Source organism: Ovis aries, chromosome 22 (genome assembly GCF_016772045.2).
Source record: "Ovis aries strain OAR_USU_Benz2616 breed Rambouillet chromosome 22, ARS-UI_Ramb_v3.0, whole genome shotgun sequence".
Classification (NCBI taxonomy): domain Eukaryota; kingdom Metazoa; phylum Chordata; class Mammalia; order Artiodactyla; family Bovidae; genus Ovis; species Ovis aries.
The window spans coordinates 34942852-34963236 of NC_056075.1; the positions used below are offsets into that span (position 1 = coordinate 34942852).

A 20385-nucleotide genomic window follows, 5' to 3' on the forward strand; every position below is an offset into this window, starting at 1 on the left:
AGTACTGGAGTGGGGTCTAGGTCTTCTTAATTCTTAAAAGGGATGCGGGAGAGATGTGAAGATATTTCTCGCGGAAAATCTATACAGTCTTGGTGTTCGGGTTCGGAAACTGTGAGTTACACATGCGGCACCGAATTGACCCTACTTAACAAGCAAACAGGATGATAGAAAAAAAAAATTACTCCATCAGAGCCCTCAGAAGGGTCAGCGACTCTCAGCCAGCACGAGAAAGACCAAAGACTACAATTCCCACAAGACCTTGCGATTCCACCCACCCAGGTAACTTCGAAGCAAGGGAAAGGCAGGAGGGATGTCGGGCGCACTCCTTGTTGCGTCATTAGCGTGCGACTCCAAGATGCAAAACCGGTTTGGACTACAAAAGCATGGCAGCTGCTGAGGCGGCGGCGGTGGTGTTGTCCTGTTTGAAACCAGACCCAGCTCCAGTCCCCGAAAGTGCAGGGACAGCTGCAGCAACGGCCGCCACATCCTCAGCGATGGCTGCAGCCGCGGCGGTTGCGGCCGCGGCCAGGACCGGATCCGAAGCCAGGGTCTCGAAGCCCGCGTTGGCTACTAAGCTGCTGTCCCTGAGCGGCGTGTTCGCTGTGCACAAGCCCAAAGGGCCCACTTCAGCCGAGTTGCTGAATCGGCTGAAGGAGAAGCTGCTGGCAGGTACTGCAGCCGGGTGGGGACCAGGCGGAGGCCATGCGGTCGCCGTGAGAGCGGAAGCCGCACGGAGCACGCTAGGCTTTTTGCCCTTTCAAGGCTCAAGTGATAAAAGGAAGGGAAAGGGAGAACGACCACTGTATAAATTCTGGACAGAAATCTGGAGCATCTCCGGCTAGGACTTGTCCTAACGTGAACTCCTGTAGCCTAGTTGGCAGTTGTCGTTCTCAAGGGAAAAAAACAAGCAAAAACAAAAAACAAAACCTACACACCCACAAATAAACCTCTGCTCTTGGGCATGCAGACCAATTTTCTGTAATCTAATCCCTCAGAAACCTTTTGTTTGGCTCATTTAAGTGAACTGTACCCAAAGGAATCACTGGCTCTCTACACTCCAAAGCTGCTTTCCTAAAACTACGTTGGAAATGTAGATTACTTAACCAAGTCTTAACACAGTGTTTTTCACAGAGTGGACATAAGAATTATTTAAGGTCCCTTGCACAGATGCAGATTCTAATCCTTACCCTTCCAGAGATAGTGATTCTGAGGGTATGGAGTGTTTTTAGGCAAGTCCGTCTTTAAACTGTTGCTCCGGGTGATTTTGGTATAAGCAGTCTGGACCACATTTTGTTGAACACTATAACTTGGTCACTTCTAAGAGCATTCTTTTTGTTTGTTTGTGTCTTTATATACACTGGGAGAATATTTGAAAATTCTAAAGGATTTCTCAGTTTGTCAATCCAGTAGTTCGTTTCATAGTGTGAAATCAAGGAACTTTTAGGTTTTTTTTTTTTGACACCTGCAGTAAGCCAGATCTGAAAGACACCGACTCCTCCTTAACTGAGCTCATAGCAGTAATTTCTGTAGCCTTTGGTGATAAAACTATTTAACTAGCTTTTCAAGGCCCTCCAGAGTCTGGCCCTGGCTTATTTTTCCATCAAATCAGTACAGGAGATTTCTTTGAATAGTGTCCCCTGGCAAATGTTACTGCTTCCCTTTTTATTGCAAAAACAAAGTATTCTGGTAGGAATTTGTTAATTTAAACTGACCCATTACAGGTTCAGATGTTTGTTGGTAAATTCCTGAAGATATTTAATACCTGTGTTATATCTGCTCATTCTTTTGTTATACTTTCATTATACTTTGTTACCTGTAAGGATGTTGAAGGAAGGAATTACATCAGGGACAAGCTTTGTGGTGTCATCATGGAGTTGATTCATTCATAGAATTGCTTTCCTTTGGCCTTATTTGTTAGCTAAGCTATGGCTTTTTTGTTCCTCAAAGTAATAATTTCTGTTCTCTTTCAGATGGGTTTCTCATAGGATTTCTCATAGGATTAAAGCGATAGCCTGGCTTTCTGGTTAATTGGTCTCCAGGAACTGAAATTTCTTGTTGAAACTTAGTTAAAATTGATTGTTTCCATGCTGTTGCTGAACTGTCTTCTGGAAGCCACTCACTGAAAAGTAGACATTCTCATTACTCTCCATTTCTATGTTGCTTGTGATTGGCCGATTCTATATTTCTGTTAGCTAGACCAGGGCTTTCTAAATGCTATTCTGACTGGTTGTCAGGATTTACCTGGAAGGTTCTCTTAAAGATACAGATTTCAGAATACAACATTCTAATGCCAGCCAGGTTTGACAGTTGCCGATTTAGGCCACAGTCAGTTGTCATGGCCCTTATTAATGTTCTTTGCCTTTCCTTACATTGATTCATCTGGCACTAAAATCTCTGCTCTTCTGTCTTTTTGAATCCTTCAAGGCCTAAAACATGGCAGAATTTTATAGCTAGAAAAGATCTTAGTAAATATTCATCCATGATGCCAATGGGGTGAACCAGATTCCAACATAGTAGAGGTCAGGTGTCTTCAGACTTGGAAAAAGGGAAGACAGTAAACTGTAGGGCCTCCATTCTCCAAGCACTGTTAAGTTAAAAATACAAAAGAGATCCCAAAATGTTTCTATAAATACAATTTGAGAGAGTCATAATGGGTTATAGGTCAAGGTGTAGGGTTTGAAGTCTAGGCCTAGCCTTACAGGTTCATGTTAAAGCATATCCTCATCTCTTTCCAAGCATGGTGATAGCATAATCAGAGAGTAACATTAGGATTGTGTTCCAGACACCGCAGAGTTCTAACTCACTGCTGCTGCTGTTGCTAGGTCACTTTAGTCGTGTCCGACTCTGTGTGACCCCATAGATGGCAGCCCACCAGGCTCTCCCGTTGCTGGGGTTCTCCAGGCAAGAGCACTGGAGTGGGTTGCCATTTCCTTCTCCAATGCAGGAAAGTGAAAAGTGAAAGGGAAGTTGCTCAGTCGTGTCCGACTCTTCGCGACCCCACGGACTGCAGCCTACCAGGCTCCTCTGTCCAGGGATTTTCCAGGCGAGAGTACTGGAGTGGGGTGCCATTGCCTTCTCCTCCAACTCACTAAGGTGGTAATTAAGTGGTGATTACAACCCAGCACATCCTTTTGGCCATTTCACCTGGCTTCTCCATTGTTGCTCTGCCTTCTCTCCTCGCCTTGCTCTGTCCTTGCTTCTCAGTTTCTTGTACTCTGTTTCCCATCTTCTCTGTGTCAGTGGTAATGCACGCATGCTCAGTCGCTTCAGTTGTGTCGGGCTCTTTGCAACCCTATGGACCATAGCCTACCAGGCTCCTCTGTCCATAGGTTCTCCAGGCAAGAATGCTGGAGTGGGTAGCCATTTCCTTCTCTAGTGGATCTTCCCAACCCAGGGATCAGACCCTGGTCTTTTACATCTCCTGTGTTGGCAGGCAAGTTCTTTACCACTAGCGTCACCTGGGAAGTAGGGAAAGTTTTATGGGTTTGGAAGGATACAGATCAATACAGCTCTTCCTGCTTCTCTCTCCATTCTCATTTGAAGTCCGGTAGCTGGTATTCTCTCAATATATTGTTATATACCACGATGATGATGATAACAGCATATTGGTATAGAGCTTTGAGTTTCCAAAGCATGTTCAGATAGCATTATTTCATTTTATTCTTTACAGTAGGAATATGAGATAGGCCAGGCTGGCATCTTTTGTTTTTTTCCTTTTCTCTTTTTAAAATCTGAATGCTTTGGCGTATAAGTGGCATCTTAAACTGTTACCTTCTTCCCATGTAACCTTTTGTTGAGATTAGCTTCTTTAAGGAATTGGTGACTTTTGATTTGGAGAGGAGGGCAGATATACAGATAGTTTGGGGACTTAGTGTTCTCAGAAGTAACCCTGTATGAGATATACTCCAGATGTTTAGGTAGCTGGAGTGACCAGCAGAGAACACCAGGGAACAAAAGAGATTTTAGAGGTGGAATTGAGGACTTTTAAAACTAGCTGCCTATGTAAAAACTTCTGCTCATCATCCTCCATCTACCAGCCCACTACTGCCAGGAATTTACTGCATCTTTGTGGATTAGTGTGGATATTTACCCAGTTAAAAAAAAATTTTTTTTTCCCCCTTACAAAATGAGTTCTAGGTTTTCGACAACTAATTTGGGAATACTGTTTCTTTGTAATTTAGATAGTGTCTGTATAGTTTAAAGTCTGTTCTTTGTCAGTATTGTTATCAGTTCAGTCACTCGGTTGTGTCACTCTCTGTGACCCCATGGACTGCAGCCCACCAGGCCTCCCTGTCCATCACCAACTCCTGGAGCTTACTCAAACTCACGTCCATCAAGTCGGTGATACCATCCAACCATCTCATCCTCTGTTGTCCCTTTCTTCTCCCACCTTCAGTCTTTCCCAGCATCAGGGTCTTTTCAAATGAGACAGTTCTTATAACCTTAATATATTAAGTTTGTACAATACTTTTTATTTGTTTTGAGTACTCCATCCACACTGCCTCATCCCATAGTAATGGAGATTCTACTTCATTTCTCAAAGTAATTGCCTTTTTCTCTTTTTTTAAATCTCAATTACTCTTAAAGAAGCTGGAATGCCTTCTCCAGAATGGACCAAGAGGAAAAAGCAGACTTTGAAAATTGGGCATGGAGGGACCCTGGACAGTGCAGCTCGAGGAGTCCTGGGTAAGAGATATGAATGGAAATTTGATGTAACTGCCACTTATATTAGAAAGAAATATTGATTAAGAACAGGCAGAATTGACTAAAGCCATGTCATTTTCAGTCTACTTGCAGTATTTCAAATCTACTAGATTTACAGTGCCATCGTCTCAAGAAGCCCTTCTACAAGGTACAGAAGGCTATTAGAAATAGCCACTTTCATGTGTGGAGTGTGGTTGGACCTTGAGAAAGGGTTTGTATCTGTGCAGAAAAGAATTAACACAGCAGGCCTGAGTTCACTATCTTTCTGAAGGCCTGCCTGCATCTGGGGACCTGGATTTGGGGTTGAACCCACCCTTCCCCATCCAATAAGCGCAGTTTGGTGTGCCTCATTGGTTTGTGTGAACAGTGTGGTTTATGCTGGACACCTGCTGTCCACCTTGGAGTCTGAGATTTTTTCCCACCATGCAGTGAGAGGGTGCATGATAACCATTCCTCTCATCCCCTCCAATAAAACTTTGGATGCTGGGTTTCCAGTGGGCTCCCTCGAGCAGGAACCTTGTACACATGTTACTCCTTTTTCAATTATGGAAGGAAAAAGGATCCAGCTGTGTAACCTTAGGATGTCACTGTAGATAAATCTTAGCCATGGATGAATCTTTCAGCGTGGGAGAGTCTTGGGGACTCCTGACACAGTATATGACTTTTTTTGTTTTTTTTGCCTGTATCTTCAGAAAATGAACCTTATAGTTCTCAGAGGAAGTCACTTTCTCTTGGGGGCATTAGTTGAGTGTCTTGCTGCATGTGGAAGAAGATTGATAGAATTGATTGAGGGAAGAAGAGTCATTTGCCCCTTTTTCTTCCACCTTTTTAATTTGTTTGTTTTTTTTTCGCATCTAGTGGAGGTTCTGAGGGAACACCCCAGCGGCTCTATGGTAGAGAATCCGCCTGCAATGCAGGATCTGCAGGAGATGCAGGTTCAGTCTCTGGGTGGGGAAGACCCTCTGGAGGAGGGAATGGCAGCCCACTCCGGTATTCTGGACTGGAGAATCCCATGGACAGAGGAGCCTGGCAGGCAACAGTCCATAGGGTCGCAGAGTCAGACACGACTGAAATGACTTAGCACACATGCAGAGATCCTGAAGTCTATCTTTTTAGACTGCCAAAGTGTGTATCCGCAGGATGGGGTATGTTTTTAGACACCTTTTTATAACTGTATCCGTAGTCACAGAAATACACAATTGGAATTCTCCCCATTTCCCCCTGCCCCACATAGTAGAAACAAACTTTTATGGGACAAGCCTACCTTTTTACATGCCCTGGTGTCTTTTCATTTTACTCTATTCCATTTTTTTTTACAATGTTGATCAGAATCCCCTAAATTGATTTCATGCTGCCCTAATGGAATGTGACTCATGCTTTGAAAAATACTGTGCTACAGCATCCAGTCCATTTTATTAGAGCTAAAATTAGATGCGAATAAAAACAAACTTGATCTAAGCCAGCCAGAGGAAATGAATGCTTATTTAGAAGAAAAGGATAAAATTGGTGAATAAAATTATATTTTTCAAGAAAATTGGAAACAGTATATGATTTGCATTTTTTTTAATTTACAGATTTTATGTGATGCATGTTGGCAGAAACATCTTTACTTGAGGTTAAGACAGGAAAAAACACATGAAAATTCATTTTCCTGAGTTAGAGACCTTGAATCCCACTCCAGTACTCTTGCCTGGAAAATCTCATGGACGGAGGAGCCTGGTGGGATACAGTCCATGGGGTCGCTAGGAGTCGGACACGACTGAGCGTCTTCACTTTCACTTTTCACTTTCACGCACTGGAGAAGGAAATGGCAACCCACTCCAGTGTTCTTGCCTGGAGAATCCCAGGGATGGGGAAGCCTGGAGGGCTGCCGTCTATGGGGTCGCACAGAGTCAGACATGACTGAAGCGCCTTAGCAGCAGCAGCAGAGAACTTGAATAGGCAAATTCTGACACCTTAACTACTGTTTCTTACCATAATAATTGATAATCATTTATTGAGCACTTATTGTATGTGAGGTCCCCTAGTTAGTGAGTGGTGAGATCAAGAGTTGAACCTGGACGTGCTGAGTGTTAAAGTCTCTGCCCTAATCTGGGATGGCAGATAGCTGGTACTCCTGCCCTTGTTCCCCATGTCCACAGCAGAAATTACTAATCAATCACAGCATTCTTTACCATTGCTTCCAGAAGTGGGTTCATGATTCTTATCAGTTCAGCTCTTCTTGAGTTGAAGCCTATTACAGTCTTCCATTTTCTAAGGTGTCCACGCATGCTTAGTTGCTCAGTGGTGTCTGTGACCCCATGGACTGTAGTCACCAGGCTCCTCTGTCCATGGGATTCTCCAGGCAAGAATACTGGAGTGGGTTGTCATTTTCTCCTCCAGGGGATCTTCCCAACCCAGGGATTGAACCCGTGTCTCCTGTGTCTCCTGCACTGGCAGGTGGATTTGTTACCACCCAGCCACCTGGGAAGTCCCTTTCTAAAGCACAAGAACAGAAGTCCAAGAAGAAAGGGGATAAAATGTGCACTTATTTATGAATAGATCAATTGTATTAATTTAAGATTGTTATTCATTGGCTTGCAGAAAATAGTGATATTCAGGGCACTGAGTAAAGAAGTTTATTTTTTACCCTAAATCTAAGGGATCGTGTTGAAAGCTTCCATTTTAATATTGTGAAGGGGTGGCATTTGGCAGAGATTTGTGTGAGTGGAAGAAATTGCATTGGAAATAATTTTCTATTTGGAGGCTTAATTTATATTTGATCACACATGTCCTTCAATGATGATATAATGTGTTCATATGTCAAAATTATTAACTTTTTTCCTAATACCTGTGATTTCTATTAAGAATCGTTTTTTAAAAAGTAGACATTTAGTCACAGAATAAGGGAAGTTTGTTGTCTAAATTCTACAGACTGTTAAGCAAAGTTGATTTTTGGTGTATGGTGAAATGAACACTGGGCTGTAATCATCATGAGTTGTATACTGGCTATTTTATTTACTAAGTACATACACCCTGAGCAAATCCTGTAACCTCCCAGAATTTCAGTTTCTCTCTTAAAAAGTGATAACATCTACTGTAATTCTCAGAGTGAGTGAAGTAAAGTCGCTCAGTCGTGTCTGACTCTTTGCGACCCCATGGACTGTAGCCTATCAGGCTCCTCTGTCCATGGGATTTTCCAGGCCAGAGTGCTGGAGTGGATTGCCATTTCCTTCCAGGGGATCTTCCCAACCCAGGAATCGAGTCTCCTGCATTGCAGGCAGACGCTTTACCGTCTGAGTCACCAGGGAAGCCCAATTCTCAGAAGGTTTATTGAAATTATCTTCAGTTCAGTTCAGTCGCCCAGTCGTGTCCGACTCTTTGCGACCCCATGAATCGCAGCACGCCAGGCCTCCCTGTCCATCACCAACTCTTGGAGTTCACTCAGATTCACGTCCATCGAGTCAGTGATGCCATCCAGCCATCTCATCCTCTGTCGTCCCCTTCTCCTCCTGCCCCCAATCCCTCCCAGTATCAAAGTCTTTTCCAATGAGTCAGCTCTTCGCATGAGGTGGCCAAAGTACTGGAGAAGTGTCTATAGTGTATTGATATATACTCTACCCTGTGAAGAACTTTGTAAAAGGGCTTTTTTATATTGTTGTTGTTAACAAAACTGGACCTAGTGGGAAAATATACTTTTACTTTCAACATTTTTGGCTGTTTTTGCTGTTTTGAGGGGGAAATATTGATGGTAAAGATTTAAGAATTTAGCTGACAATTTAAAATATAATCTGAAATTCAGCTTTATAATTCTATTAATCTATATTTTATAAGTACTAGAAATATTTATAAAATGTTTTCAAACATTAAATAATTATTACATATAACATATATTATATGAAGCATATATAATTCTATAAAGAGGGCTTACAAAATTCTGAAAAACGCTGTGGTAAGCAGAATAATGACTTTGCTAAAGATGTCCGTGTCCCAGTCTCCAGAACCTATAAGTATGTTAGGTTGCATAACAAGGATGCGTTAAAGTTGCACATGGAATTAATGTTGTTGATCAGTTGACTTCAAGAGATATCCTGGAATATCCTGGTGGATCCAGCGTAATCACAAGGGTCTTTAAATTGGAAGAGAAGGCAGAAGAGTGTCAGAGAAGATGTGGCAATGGAAGCAGAGATTGCAGTGATGTGTTTGCTGGCCTTGGTGAGGAAGGGGGTCCTGAGCCAATGAAGATAAAGAGCCTCCAGAAACTGGAAAAGGCAAGGAACTTTCCCTGGGAAGCCTCTAGATAAAGATTCTCCCCTCAGGCCTCCAGAAAAGAAGGCAGTGTGTTGACCCCTTGATTTTTACCATAGTAAAAGCCTCCCCAGATTTCTGACCTCCGAAACTGTAGGATAATAAGTTTGCATTGTTTTAAACCACTGTGTTGGTAATTTGTTGCACAAACAGTAGGAAGGTGATATTCAGTATAAATTACTTAAAACGGAACTAAGTTTTGATATACTATTTTGAAGTTTAACTTTAAAACTTAGAAAATTATGGTGAAAAAGGTTAGAAAATACAAGAAAACATCAAATTGAAAGTAAAAATTAGCCACCTTCCAGCAATAATTATTGTCAACATTGTGATTATATTTCTCCCTAGCTTTTTGTCTATGCAGATTTTTTTTTAAAATTGAGCTCTTTTATACATACTCTGGGCTTTCCCGGTAGCTCAGCGGGTAAAGAATCCACCTACATTTCAGGAGACACAGGAGATGTGGCTTCAGTCCCTGGGCTGGGACTGGAGGAGGAAATGGCAAGCCACTCCAGCATTCTTGCCTGGAGAATCCGCACAGACAGAGGAGCCTGGCGGGGTCGCAAAGAGTCAGAAGCATCTGAGCCCTTGACACTGGACACTGTATACATGTACGAGCTGGGTTACTCTCAGAAGCCTTCTTGTTTCACTGTGGATCACTGAACTAGCAGAGAAATCGTCATCAGTCTAGCCTTTTAACTATGATAGAGTCAGACACATCAGCCTGCTCTTAAGACACCCTGCATTCTGGATGATAAACCCACTGTGCTCATCCTTGTGTCTGAGAATTAGTCAATTTGTTTCTTCTTTAGAACACACCTCTCTTGTCTGCATGTTCAAATCCTGTACCTCCTTTAAGGCCTAACTCTGAATGCCTCAGTGAAGCATTCTCTGGACTCTGTTGCCATTTAGAGTGACCTCCTACAGTAGTTATCAGCCCTGTGTTCATTTTGACACAATCATGTACTGTTGTATTGTTAGTTAATGTTATTCTTTCATTAATTCAGGCAACCTTTTTTTTTTTTTTTTGCGCATTTGCAGTTTCCCTCGTCTGTATTGTATTTTGCCCATGAGATTATAAGCCCTTTCAAAGTCAGGGTATGTGCTATTCCATTAAAAGTGTTCTTGGGATGGAGTGCCTGGTAGCTGCTTGCAAAATATTGATTGGGGTTTCCTGAATGGAATAAAACTGAATTGGATCTTTGTTATCATTATACAAAGTTTTTGCCTTAGCAGCAGGCGCTCTTATTTGAAGAGTGCTCTGCTCAACAGAGGATCCCTAAGGCAGACCGTTTTTATGTTAGTCCTTGAACCACTATGACTATCAAAGAAGCTGAGAGGGGCTTTGGGATAGACTTTATGAAGGAATGGGGATGTGAGCTGGGTTTCAAAGGCAGACTTTGAATATTTTACTAAGAAGTTGGTACTGTAGGCATTGGGACCCTATTGAGGATTGTTCAGGAGCTTTGTGCAGTGGAGTTTTCAGAATTGGTTATGAAATGGTATGAATTGGGAGAAGAGATAGGCTGTAGAACAGAGAGGTTGATTTAGGCTGGTGGCGGTGAGAGGAAAGCCTGGATGAGTGAGTTGGCAGGGGGATGAAAGGAAGGTCTGCTGTTAGTTTGGTTGGAATTTTAATTCCAGCATTTACTGGTTGCGAGATCCTGGGCAAAGTTCTTAGACTCCTATGCCTCAGTTTCCTCAGCTATCATATAGGGATAATCGTATCCTCTTGTTTTAAGGATTAAATGAGCTAATGAATGGAAAGCACGTAGAGTAGAATTTGATACATGGTAAACTCAGTGGATGATATCTGCCGTAAATATTCATGATAATTCGTTCAACTTGCCGGTCATTTCTCTTTCTTATAATTCTGAATTGTGACGGTTGTATTGTGTGTGTTCTTTTACAAAGTTGTATCCACTAATGAGAAATACTTCAATTCTTGTGAAACTTTGCTTGCTGGTAAGTGAAGAAATGATTACATCCTCTCATCTTTGGCTGGTGAAATGTGTTGTTACAAGGATAATGTTTGAAACTGAGGAGACAAGAGGGCCATTGTACTTTTTATTTGGTCTATGCAAACATATACTCTCCAGACTCATATTTTACCCTGTATTATTCTTTGTGTTGAGTTGATTTGTTATGTTTCTATTTTCTTGATCATATACTTCTGGGCACTAATCATCTTTAAATGGTTCATTTAGTTACGATGATAACTTTTGCTTTGTTTAATAGTGAACTCTGTCAGAGACTTTATCATACCAAGATTAACTGTAGCATTTTTTTTCACTGATGCCCATATAAAATTCCAGTGAGTCCTTGGAGATTTTTTTCAAAACTTTTTGTTATCTGATTGTCTGGATTGAGGTTTCTAACATTATGTTTCACACTTAGAGAAAGAAAGAAGGTCTCTCCCCCACCCCCACTTCAGAATTTCTTACTTGCATGACGAGCTCAACTGACTGGAGTGACGGGAGCCCTGACATTATGCTAAATAAGTGCTTTTTCTAACTTTACATCTGCCAGGAAACTGTGCCCAGTGTGTGTCATAAAGCATATTTTTAAAACCTAGTTTTCACAATAGGATGTCATAATATCTCTTTCTTTGATTTGTAGTGGTTGGAATTGGAAGGGGAACAAAAATGTTGACCAGTATGTTATCAGGGTCCAAGGTAAGAATACTGGAATGGTTCTGTTTTTCTTGAATGTTTTCTTAATGACCTATGTGTTGGATTTTATCAGTTAAAAAATAAACTGTATAACTTGCTTAAATGAGTGTCAGCCCTGGGTATTAATCTCAGTGTCTATAATCATGAAATCTGAGATTCAAAATATTGAGACTGTAAATTCGTAATTGAAAAATAAATTTGACTTATAGAAGCAAAAATTTTTTGTACCTATGATTTTAAAATATATGTGTTTAGTTTTTGTGAGGGTGTTTTTTGTATGTTTCTTTTTGTTTGTTTGTATAGTTATAGTTCTTAAAGAAAACTTACAGATCATAAATTCTATTAGAATTTTTTTAAACCTTAGAATTTTTGTAGAAACAATATCATTTGGTAAACCATGCAGTTTCCAACAAAAGACATGTTTTGTTCAGTGTTTACAAAATGTTTACTAACTAGAAGAATGGGGCTTCTTAAAGATGATGTTACATCATTCCTTGACTGCATCCAAAAGCATCTTTAAGGCTTTGAATAGGAGAGGGAGGAGGGATTAAGTGGGGACAGGAGAGGTTCTAAACCTGGGCTTTAGGCCTTGAGTGAGAACCCTCACTGAACTGGCAAGGTGGAAGGAGTCCTGAGACAAGTCTAGATGTCAGTGTTTCACCTCTCTGGGCCTCTTCCAGCTTTAAAAGAGATCTGTATTCTAATTAGCAGCTAGATGCTGATTATAATAGCTTGGACTTGGGACCAGTGAAAATGGGGAGGATAGGAAATGCGAAAAATGTGGAAGGAAGATTAATATGCCATTAGGAAGGGGAGAATTTCAGCAAGTTCCTGGACTAAACTTTTTATTTGTTTTAAAACCCTTGTTGCAAGCAGGTTATAAATAGTTGGTAAGGTGCTTTCCGTCTAAATTTTTTCTTAGAAAAGAAAATGTGGTCAAAGACCATTTAAAATACTTACTATTTCACTGCAGACTTATAAAAATATAATTAATATCAAATTGCTAAATAAGTTTCTAAGCACCTTCATTTTCTGAACTTATTTCATGGTAGGTAATGGCCCTTGGGCCAGACTCTGAGGGCCAGGGGTCTAAGTAAGTGTTTCTTAAAATGAAAAGCCCTGGAAAGCTTATTGCCTTTAACACCCCCATTTTAGTTACTAACTGGCATAAAAGCCTGTCTTTCAGTTGGGAAGGATCTTCATGCCTTAGATAAATGGAAGAATCTTCAAAATCATAGTATATAACAGTTGTGTTAAAATGGAGGAATTTGACAGTTGTACAGTAATTTGAACAGTGTATTTAAATACTGACATGTGGAGGTTAGAATCTGTTTCTGGTACAGAATTTTCCAATTGCTTAATATATGTTTAATTCTAAAATATAAACCGTGGTTATTTTGATACAAGATTATGGATGATTTTATTTTCTTTTTTTCATACTATTCGGTATTCTTCAAAATCTTTACAATGAAAAGTCACTTTTTAATAAAAACAGAAGATATATTTTACATTAAGGCATTTGTTTGTTTTCCCCACCAAGATAAAACATGTTAAGTTCACTGAAATATTCATTATCCACCCCCCAAAAAAACCCCATTAGTACATGTAACACATTATATGTTTTTGAAAGGTTTTACATGTAAATTCTAGACACATTTCCAGAAGTATGATGACTGGAAAAATACATACATCATTGGCTCTTGTTTAAATTTTATTTATCACAAATCATTTTGGTATTCAGCTAGGAAAGCTGAATGTCATACAGTGAAATCACTGATCTTCGGATGACTCTAGTGTAAGAAAACTCCAGGTGTATCTTATTATAGAGACCTAGTTCTTGGATACTTCACCTTTGCAAAATAAGAGTTATTATCTTGGTAGCTATTTGTATTTCTTATACTTTTAATTTTAGATTATGTACATGTGTCTTAGCTGGTAAAGAATCCACTTGCAATGCAGGAGACCTGGGTTTGATCCCTGGTTTGGGAAGATCCCCTGGAGAAAGGAAAAGCTACCCACTCCAGTATTCTGGCCTAGAGAAGTCCATGGACTGTATAATCCATGGGGTCGCAAAGAGTTGGACATGACTAAGCGACTTTCACTCACTTGTTGAAAAAATTAAATCTTTTACATTTTACTTTTAAATTATCAGCGCTCCTGATGGCTCAGAGGGTAAAGCATCTGCCTGCAATGCAGGAGACTCGGGTTCGATCCCTGGCTTGGGAAGATCCCCTGGAGAAGGAAATGGCAACCCACTCCAGTACTCTTGCCTGGAAAATCCCATGGACAGAGGAGCCTGGTAGACTACAGTCCATGTGGTCGCAGAGAGTTGGACATGACTGAGTGACTCACTTTCACTTTCATGTTGAAGATGACACTTTTATCAAAGTAGTTAGAAGCTGTTAATGAATTTTTTAAAATAGCCTTTGTTTTCACATTGGCTAGAATCTTGGAGATCTTTTTTCTTAAGCAGTGACTTTAAAAAATTTTTTGACCAGGACCCATAATATATCTTGGTATATATAGAGGGGAGTTACCACAAGAGTAGAGATATCTAGTTCCAGGACGGCAGATACTCAATGTTTAGGTAACAACCATATCATATACCCCGAGGCCTTACCATCCAGTCCTAATGAAAGAGGTTGCTAATGAAACAGGGCCTAACACTCTTTCCTGCTGAACCAAGAGACATCCTTAGAATCCTGTTCAGTGTGCTAAATACCAGTCCATGCAACACTATCAATTAATGAGTAGAGAACTAACCTCTTCATTAAACTCTTTAGGCCATTGGATTAATTCGCCTTCATTTTGTAAAGACCACAAGTTATTTAGAGCATCCCACTCCCTGGTGGCTCGGAGGTAAAGAATCCGCCTGCAATGCAGGAGACTCGGGTTTGATTCCTGGGTCTGGAAGATCCCCTGGAGAAGGAAATGGCAACCCACTCCAGTATTCTTGCTTGGGAAATCCCTTAGACAGAGGAGGCTGGTGGGCTACAGTCCATGGGGTGGCAAGAGTCAGATGTGACTTAGCAACTACGCCACCACCACTCCTTATATGCTTTCCTACCCAGTCAGATCAGAGCAAGGTTTAAGAAAAGAGCCTTTCCTGTCATTATCATTAGCTTTCTCTCCTTCCAGGCTTTGCTCTGCCAATGATCAACTTCCTCTTGAGTAATTTTTTTCTCGCTGTATTCTGTTTTGGGGTTCTGAGTGTATTATGTAAAAAAAGCACATAGGTTTTCTGAACAGTGCCTGTTATACAAAAGTTGCTCAGTAAATACTGTTATTACTGTTTCCATGTGTTTCATCTATCCCCAAATCTCTCCCTCCTGAGTTACAGGCCTGTTGGATCACTCTAACTACAGATGCCATAATTTTATTCAAGCAATTTCTGTTGGAAATCTTGAATGCAGTTAATTTCGTTCATTTTATTTCTATCTCTGACTTTTTGATGGCCTAGGCAAAAATATGACATTGATGAGAAAGAGGAAGCATGCCAGTTATTTAAGGAAGAAACTTTACTCTGGGCATTAAAGTCAAAAAGAAATTTTTTACAGTAAGGGAGATTGAATGATAGATGTTCTCAAAAATAGTTCTACAACGTGTAGAAGTGGCTCTGCATGAAATACAACAGGTAAAATGATTCTAAGGGGGTTAGGTGAACATATCCCTTTGTCTTAACTTGATCTAAGTATGGAATATAGCTTACCCAGAAGAAAGCAATAGATTCACAGTCCCTTTACTGTCTTCCCTAAATTACACTTTCCTTGAGCCAGTAGTCATTCAGGAGAATCTGGATGGCAGATGTACCTTGAAGTAACAGCCTTTGATGAGGTTTTGGAGTGTTATCTTTATTAGCTTCCTATATTGCTGATTAAAAGTTGGTTATTTATATGTGCTTTTGAAACCAGATGAGCCATGGAAGGGTTGATGTTCTGTTACGAGATTGCTGGTGCTGTGAAAATGCTCTTAACTAGCATTTCCCAGGTATAGGCCTACTCTCGTGTCTATGTGGAGAAAAACCATAGTGCCTGTAGGCAAAGCCAGCATTTCAGCAGAAAGCAGCCTTCGTATCCCCTCCAACCATTGAAGGGTATTGTCACTGGGGTCTACAGATGTTCCCCCCCAGATGTGTTCAGAGGACAGTAATTTCCCCCAGGTGTACACAAGCATTTTTAGGTTAACTAATCAGTGTCAACTGCGAAGTGTGACTTGAGTAAAGCTCCTCCTGTGAAACTTAGCAATTCTCTAAAGTTGGAGCATCTCTAATCCACTTTCTCCAGAGGTTCGTCCAATTTGCACCTTTTCTTTGCACTCTATTAATATTCATTATATTTCATAAGTACTATATTGAAAAATTTGAAGGACTTACATTTTATGCACTGTATAGAGCTGTTCCTTGTTAATGAAGATATTCAAAACTATGTTTCAGTGTGGTAGCATAATAAGCTTATCATTAATAAACTCATTTTTCTGCAGAGTACTCCAGCTTAAATTGCTCACATAACTGCCTATTCTTTTCAGTGAGAATTCTGTTCCTTGCATTTTTTTTGCTAATTCCTGTGATCCTCGAAATGAAATTTGAATTTGACCAAACGAGAGGAGAATAAAGAATAGGTAGTACCAGTGAAACCCAAGACAGAAAGCAGAACAATCCTCAGTTAACTAGGAGTGATCTAATTCTTCACTTGTGAGTAATGAGCAGTTCTGAGAAGTGACACTTATCCTTTCAGAGAGCTTAAGACGTAGCCATTTCTTCTTACAAGAAACACATATGTACATTATCTCTGCTATACTAGTTTTTTTTTTTTTACGTGTTTAGCTTTTGTTTAAATGCATAGTCAAGTTCCTAAGACTGAGCTTGGTATTTCATATGAGAAATAATAATTTAAAATTAATTTTAATTGCATGTGGAGTAAAATTATTGCAATCCATGGGGTCACAGAGTCGGACACGACTTAGCAACTGAGCAACAGCAACAGATTATTGAATCTTGTGATGACTAAGTAGGGGATTACTGTACCATTATCTCTACTCCTCGGTATATTTAAATTTTTTCCTTCACAGTCTACACTGCCCAGTAGAAAACTGATTTTTAAAACTTTTTGTACAGTATAGGATGGCATCACCAGCTCAATGGACATGAGTTTGAGCAAACTCCAGGAGATAGTGAAGGACAGGGAAGCCTGGCATGCTGCAGTCCATGGGGTAGCAAAGAGGTGGACACAACTTAGCGACTGAACAACAAGAACTGTATATTTATAAGCGATGATTATCAATAAAATCAGATTTTTCCTTGTCATGTTGGCTGGTTTGGCAAATTTTTGCCTGTTCCTCACTTTATACAATGCTTCCCACATATCAACAACTAACCAAGAAGTTACAGTCTATTGATTTTGCCTTTATTTTGTATCAGTTAGGTTTATTAGTAAGGTTCTGTATAAGCTTTAAGAGATGCATAACAGTTCTTTACCTTATGGCCTGTTTCCCTCTCTTGTGTCTCTTCCTCTAGAGATATATTGCCATTGGGGAACTGGGGAAGGCTACTGACACGCTAGATTCTACAGGGAAAGTAACAGAAGAAAAACCTTATGGTATGAAGCTCATCATATGTAGTCCTTGTTTCTAATATTTAAAGGAAGTTTCTCTGAATTTGGAATTTAAAAATAAGCCTCTTATGTTTCCGGTGATTTTAATTGTCAGTACATTTCTGTAGGTTAAAAAGGTTGGAAATTGTTTATCACATTGTTGCTTATATGGTATGCCTATTAGTAAAGAATTGCAGTAATTGCCTTTTCCTATAATCAATATTTTTTTAACATGCAGAATTCTTCCGAATAACTCCCTTGGCAAAAACCACTTATACAATAGATAGGATCTAGGACATTCTTCCTAGTCTTAGGTGAAACAAAGCAGAGAAATTCTCTTGCTCTCTTGCTCGATTTTACCTGCATCTTGTCATTGTTATTGTTTTGGTTTTGGTGTATATAATTATCTCATAGCTGTTGAAATAAATGTACTAGGTTTAATACTTTAAAATTGACCATATTCCTGTGCTTTTGGAGTATACAAAAAGACATAACAAAAGGAAAGCTATTTCTCTGGAAATAAACAGAATTCACTGAGGCACACTTTAATTTTTCTACCATCCCTTCTTTCACTTCTTTAAGAAAGGCTAGATAAATGAAATGGTTTCCTAGCAACTCTCGTAGTGCTTCTGCTATTTATAATGCAGCAGTTGTGGTTTTTGTACCGTCAGTTCACCTAAATTATTATGTCATCAACTGAATTATTTGTAAGCTTTCTGTTTTGTTTTGTTTTCTGCCTGTGCTTAATGTTACCTTTTTAAATGTAGCTTTAGGCAGTTTAACATCGGCTTCCCTATGTTTTTGTGTTGAGTGGTCTTAATGTATATTACATATTCCCCCAGTAGAGAGACCAGCCGTCTCCTTGTTCATAATGGCTTCTCTTGTCCTGTTAACATTTATATGTGGCTTAGTATCTTGCATGATTAATCAAGCACCACAATGAAGAGAAAAATCACCAATTTATTTTGAGTCTTTTAAAAAATAAATGTTGAATTAACCTTGAGATCATTATTATTATTATTATGAAATAACAGCGTATGCCCACTTAATGGAAACCCAGCCGTAATCTTCAGCCAGAATGCTTGTAAGATTAAAGAGGGCTAGGAGGATGTCAGAGATTTCCAGAGTATCCTACATCATATGTCAGTTTATATATAGTTAGAAGAATGGTGAGGCGGTAAAGTTGGTGAGAGTCATTGGTTGGATGGGGACAGAGAGGAAGTTTGTTAAAAAAGATCTAGGTTTCTGGGTTTTAAAACTGTTACATGATGGTGCAGTTCTTTGAGTAGGGAATATTACAAGAGGACCAGGGTAATGAACCACTTAAATATACACTGGTAGGAAGGACTACCCTGAAGCATTTTGGAATTTTTAAAAACTATACTTTGTATTGTATCATTTATGACCTTACTTACCTTAAGGAAAGTAAGTTAGTGTGTTAAAATCATCTGTTTATAATCTTGAAATCTGAGAATCTAAGAAACGAAACAAGTTTCTTTAGGCCCTCAAAAGGAGAGCTCCCTATAGTTGACTGAACACTGTTTGTAGTCCCAGAAAATGAGAGCTCAGAGAGTTTTGCTGATTGACATGATTTTTCGGTATGCTCTTGGTAAGTCAGCATAGTTTGTCATCTGTTTAAGCTGCACAGCGGGTACCAAGGGGGAAATAAATATAAAACCTACCTTGTATCCTTAAGAAACTTGTGTCATATGGAGAACTAGGACCTGTGTTCTCAACCCTCTGAGACTTAATCCTAAGACCTGTAACCGGTATTTTGTAATGCCTTCTTTATTATGCTGAAATAAAACTCAGAGGTTTTCTCCCCTACCTACACATTAAAAAAAAAAAAATCAATGTACTATAGTAAATGGACTATAAAGAAGAAATAAAGGGAATTTATAGTAAAATAGTCATATCAGTATGTAAATGCACAGATATTACTACACTGAAAGTCTTCATGAAGTAATCAGATACATATATATGACAGATACTTACAGATCAATCGCTGTGAATGCCACAAGTCAAGTGCAGACAGACAGGTGTGTTGTGTTCATGACTCAGTACTGGAAAGTTCAGTATCTCCTTGTGGGAGCGCCTGAAGGAGAGAATGATTTGGGGGCTTCTGCAGTGGCTCCGTGGTAAAGAATCCGCCTGCAGTGCAGGAGACGCAGGTTCAATCCCTGGGTCTGGAAGATCCCCTGGAGAAGGAAAGGCAGCTCTCCAGCATCCTTGCCTGGGAAATCCCATGGACAGAGGCGGCAGGTGGGCTACAGTCCATGGGGTCGCAAAAGAGTCATGTGCAACTTGGCAACTAAGCAACAAGACTGTACAAAAAATTCTGTATTTAAGTGGAAAATGGACTCCGGTTCTAGCCTAAATGAAGTGAAAGTCGCTCAGTTTCGTCTGACTCTTTGCGACCCTGTGGACTAGACAAGCCATGGAATTCTCCAGGCCAGAATACTGGAGTGGGCAGCCTTTCCCTTCTCCAGGGGATCTTCCCAACCCAGGGATCGAACCCCGGTCTCCTGCATTGCAGGCGGATTCTCTTTACCACCTGAGCCACAAGGGAAGCCCAGCGCTAGCCTCAAGTAACTCTAAACAGAAGGTTGCCCGCTGGAGCATCTGGCAGCTGCCCGGCACTCGTGCAGAGTGTGGACAGCTCCTCGCTGTGCTGCCCATGCACGTCACAGGCGCTCTGGCGTCTCTGGGCCTCCTATTAAGTGCTGCTGCTGTCGCTGCCCACCAGTCATCACAGCAATAAAAAATACAGCTTTTAATTGACCCATTGAAAACAGCCGCCATCTGGGTAAAACAAGGGGTTATGCAGTAAATGGCACCTGAATGACCTTGGGTCACTTTATCCTATCTAGACAAATTACTATTTTTAGCCATACAAAATGAGTCTCTAGCTCAGACTCAACCTTCAAACCCTATTAATAGGGCCCTTTTATTATCTATCCTGACACCTTCTGTTATTTCTAAATAGTATTTTTTGCCATTTATTTAATATATTTTTATATATTAATTCCTAAGCTGGGCTGAGACCATGTCTCTCTTGGTTTTTGATGCTTAGAGCAATGCGTGGCATGTAGAATAAAGTATTTAGTGGGTATGAATAAACCAGGCTGGTGATA

The 20385-nt window shown here is 40.2% G+C and overlaps 1 protein-coding gene across 6 annotated transcripts in view; it reads left to right on the forward strand.

The window, feature by feature from the left end:
- The first annotated feature begins 352 nt into the window (after positions 1–352).
- Positions 353–20385, forward strand: part of TRUB1 (TruB pseudouridine synthase family member 1) — a 32240-nt gene continuing 12207 nt past the window's right edge. For 2 of the 6 annotated variants that reach the window (XM_042238478.2, XM_042238479.2), the window contains exons 1-5: positions 353–669; positions 4588–4686; positions 4787–4852; positions 11611–11666; positions 17176–17257. In XM_042238478.2, the coding sequence (XP_042094412.1) occupies positions 384–669; positions 4588–4686; positions 4787–4852; positions 11611–11666; positions 17176–17257 (589 nt within the window). In that variant the 5' untranslated portion in view covers positions 353–383. The remainder of the gene's footprint in view (positions 670–4587; positions 4687–4786; positions 4853–11610; positions 11667–17175; positions 17258–20385) is intronic. The other 4 variants (XM_027960242.3, XM_027960243.3, XM_060404735.1 and 1 more) reach the window with 2 other exon arrangements.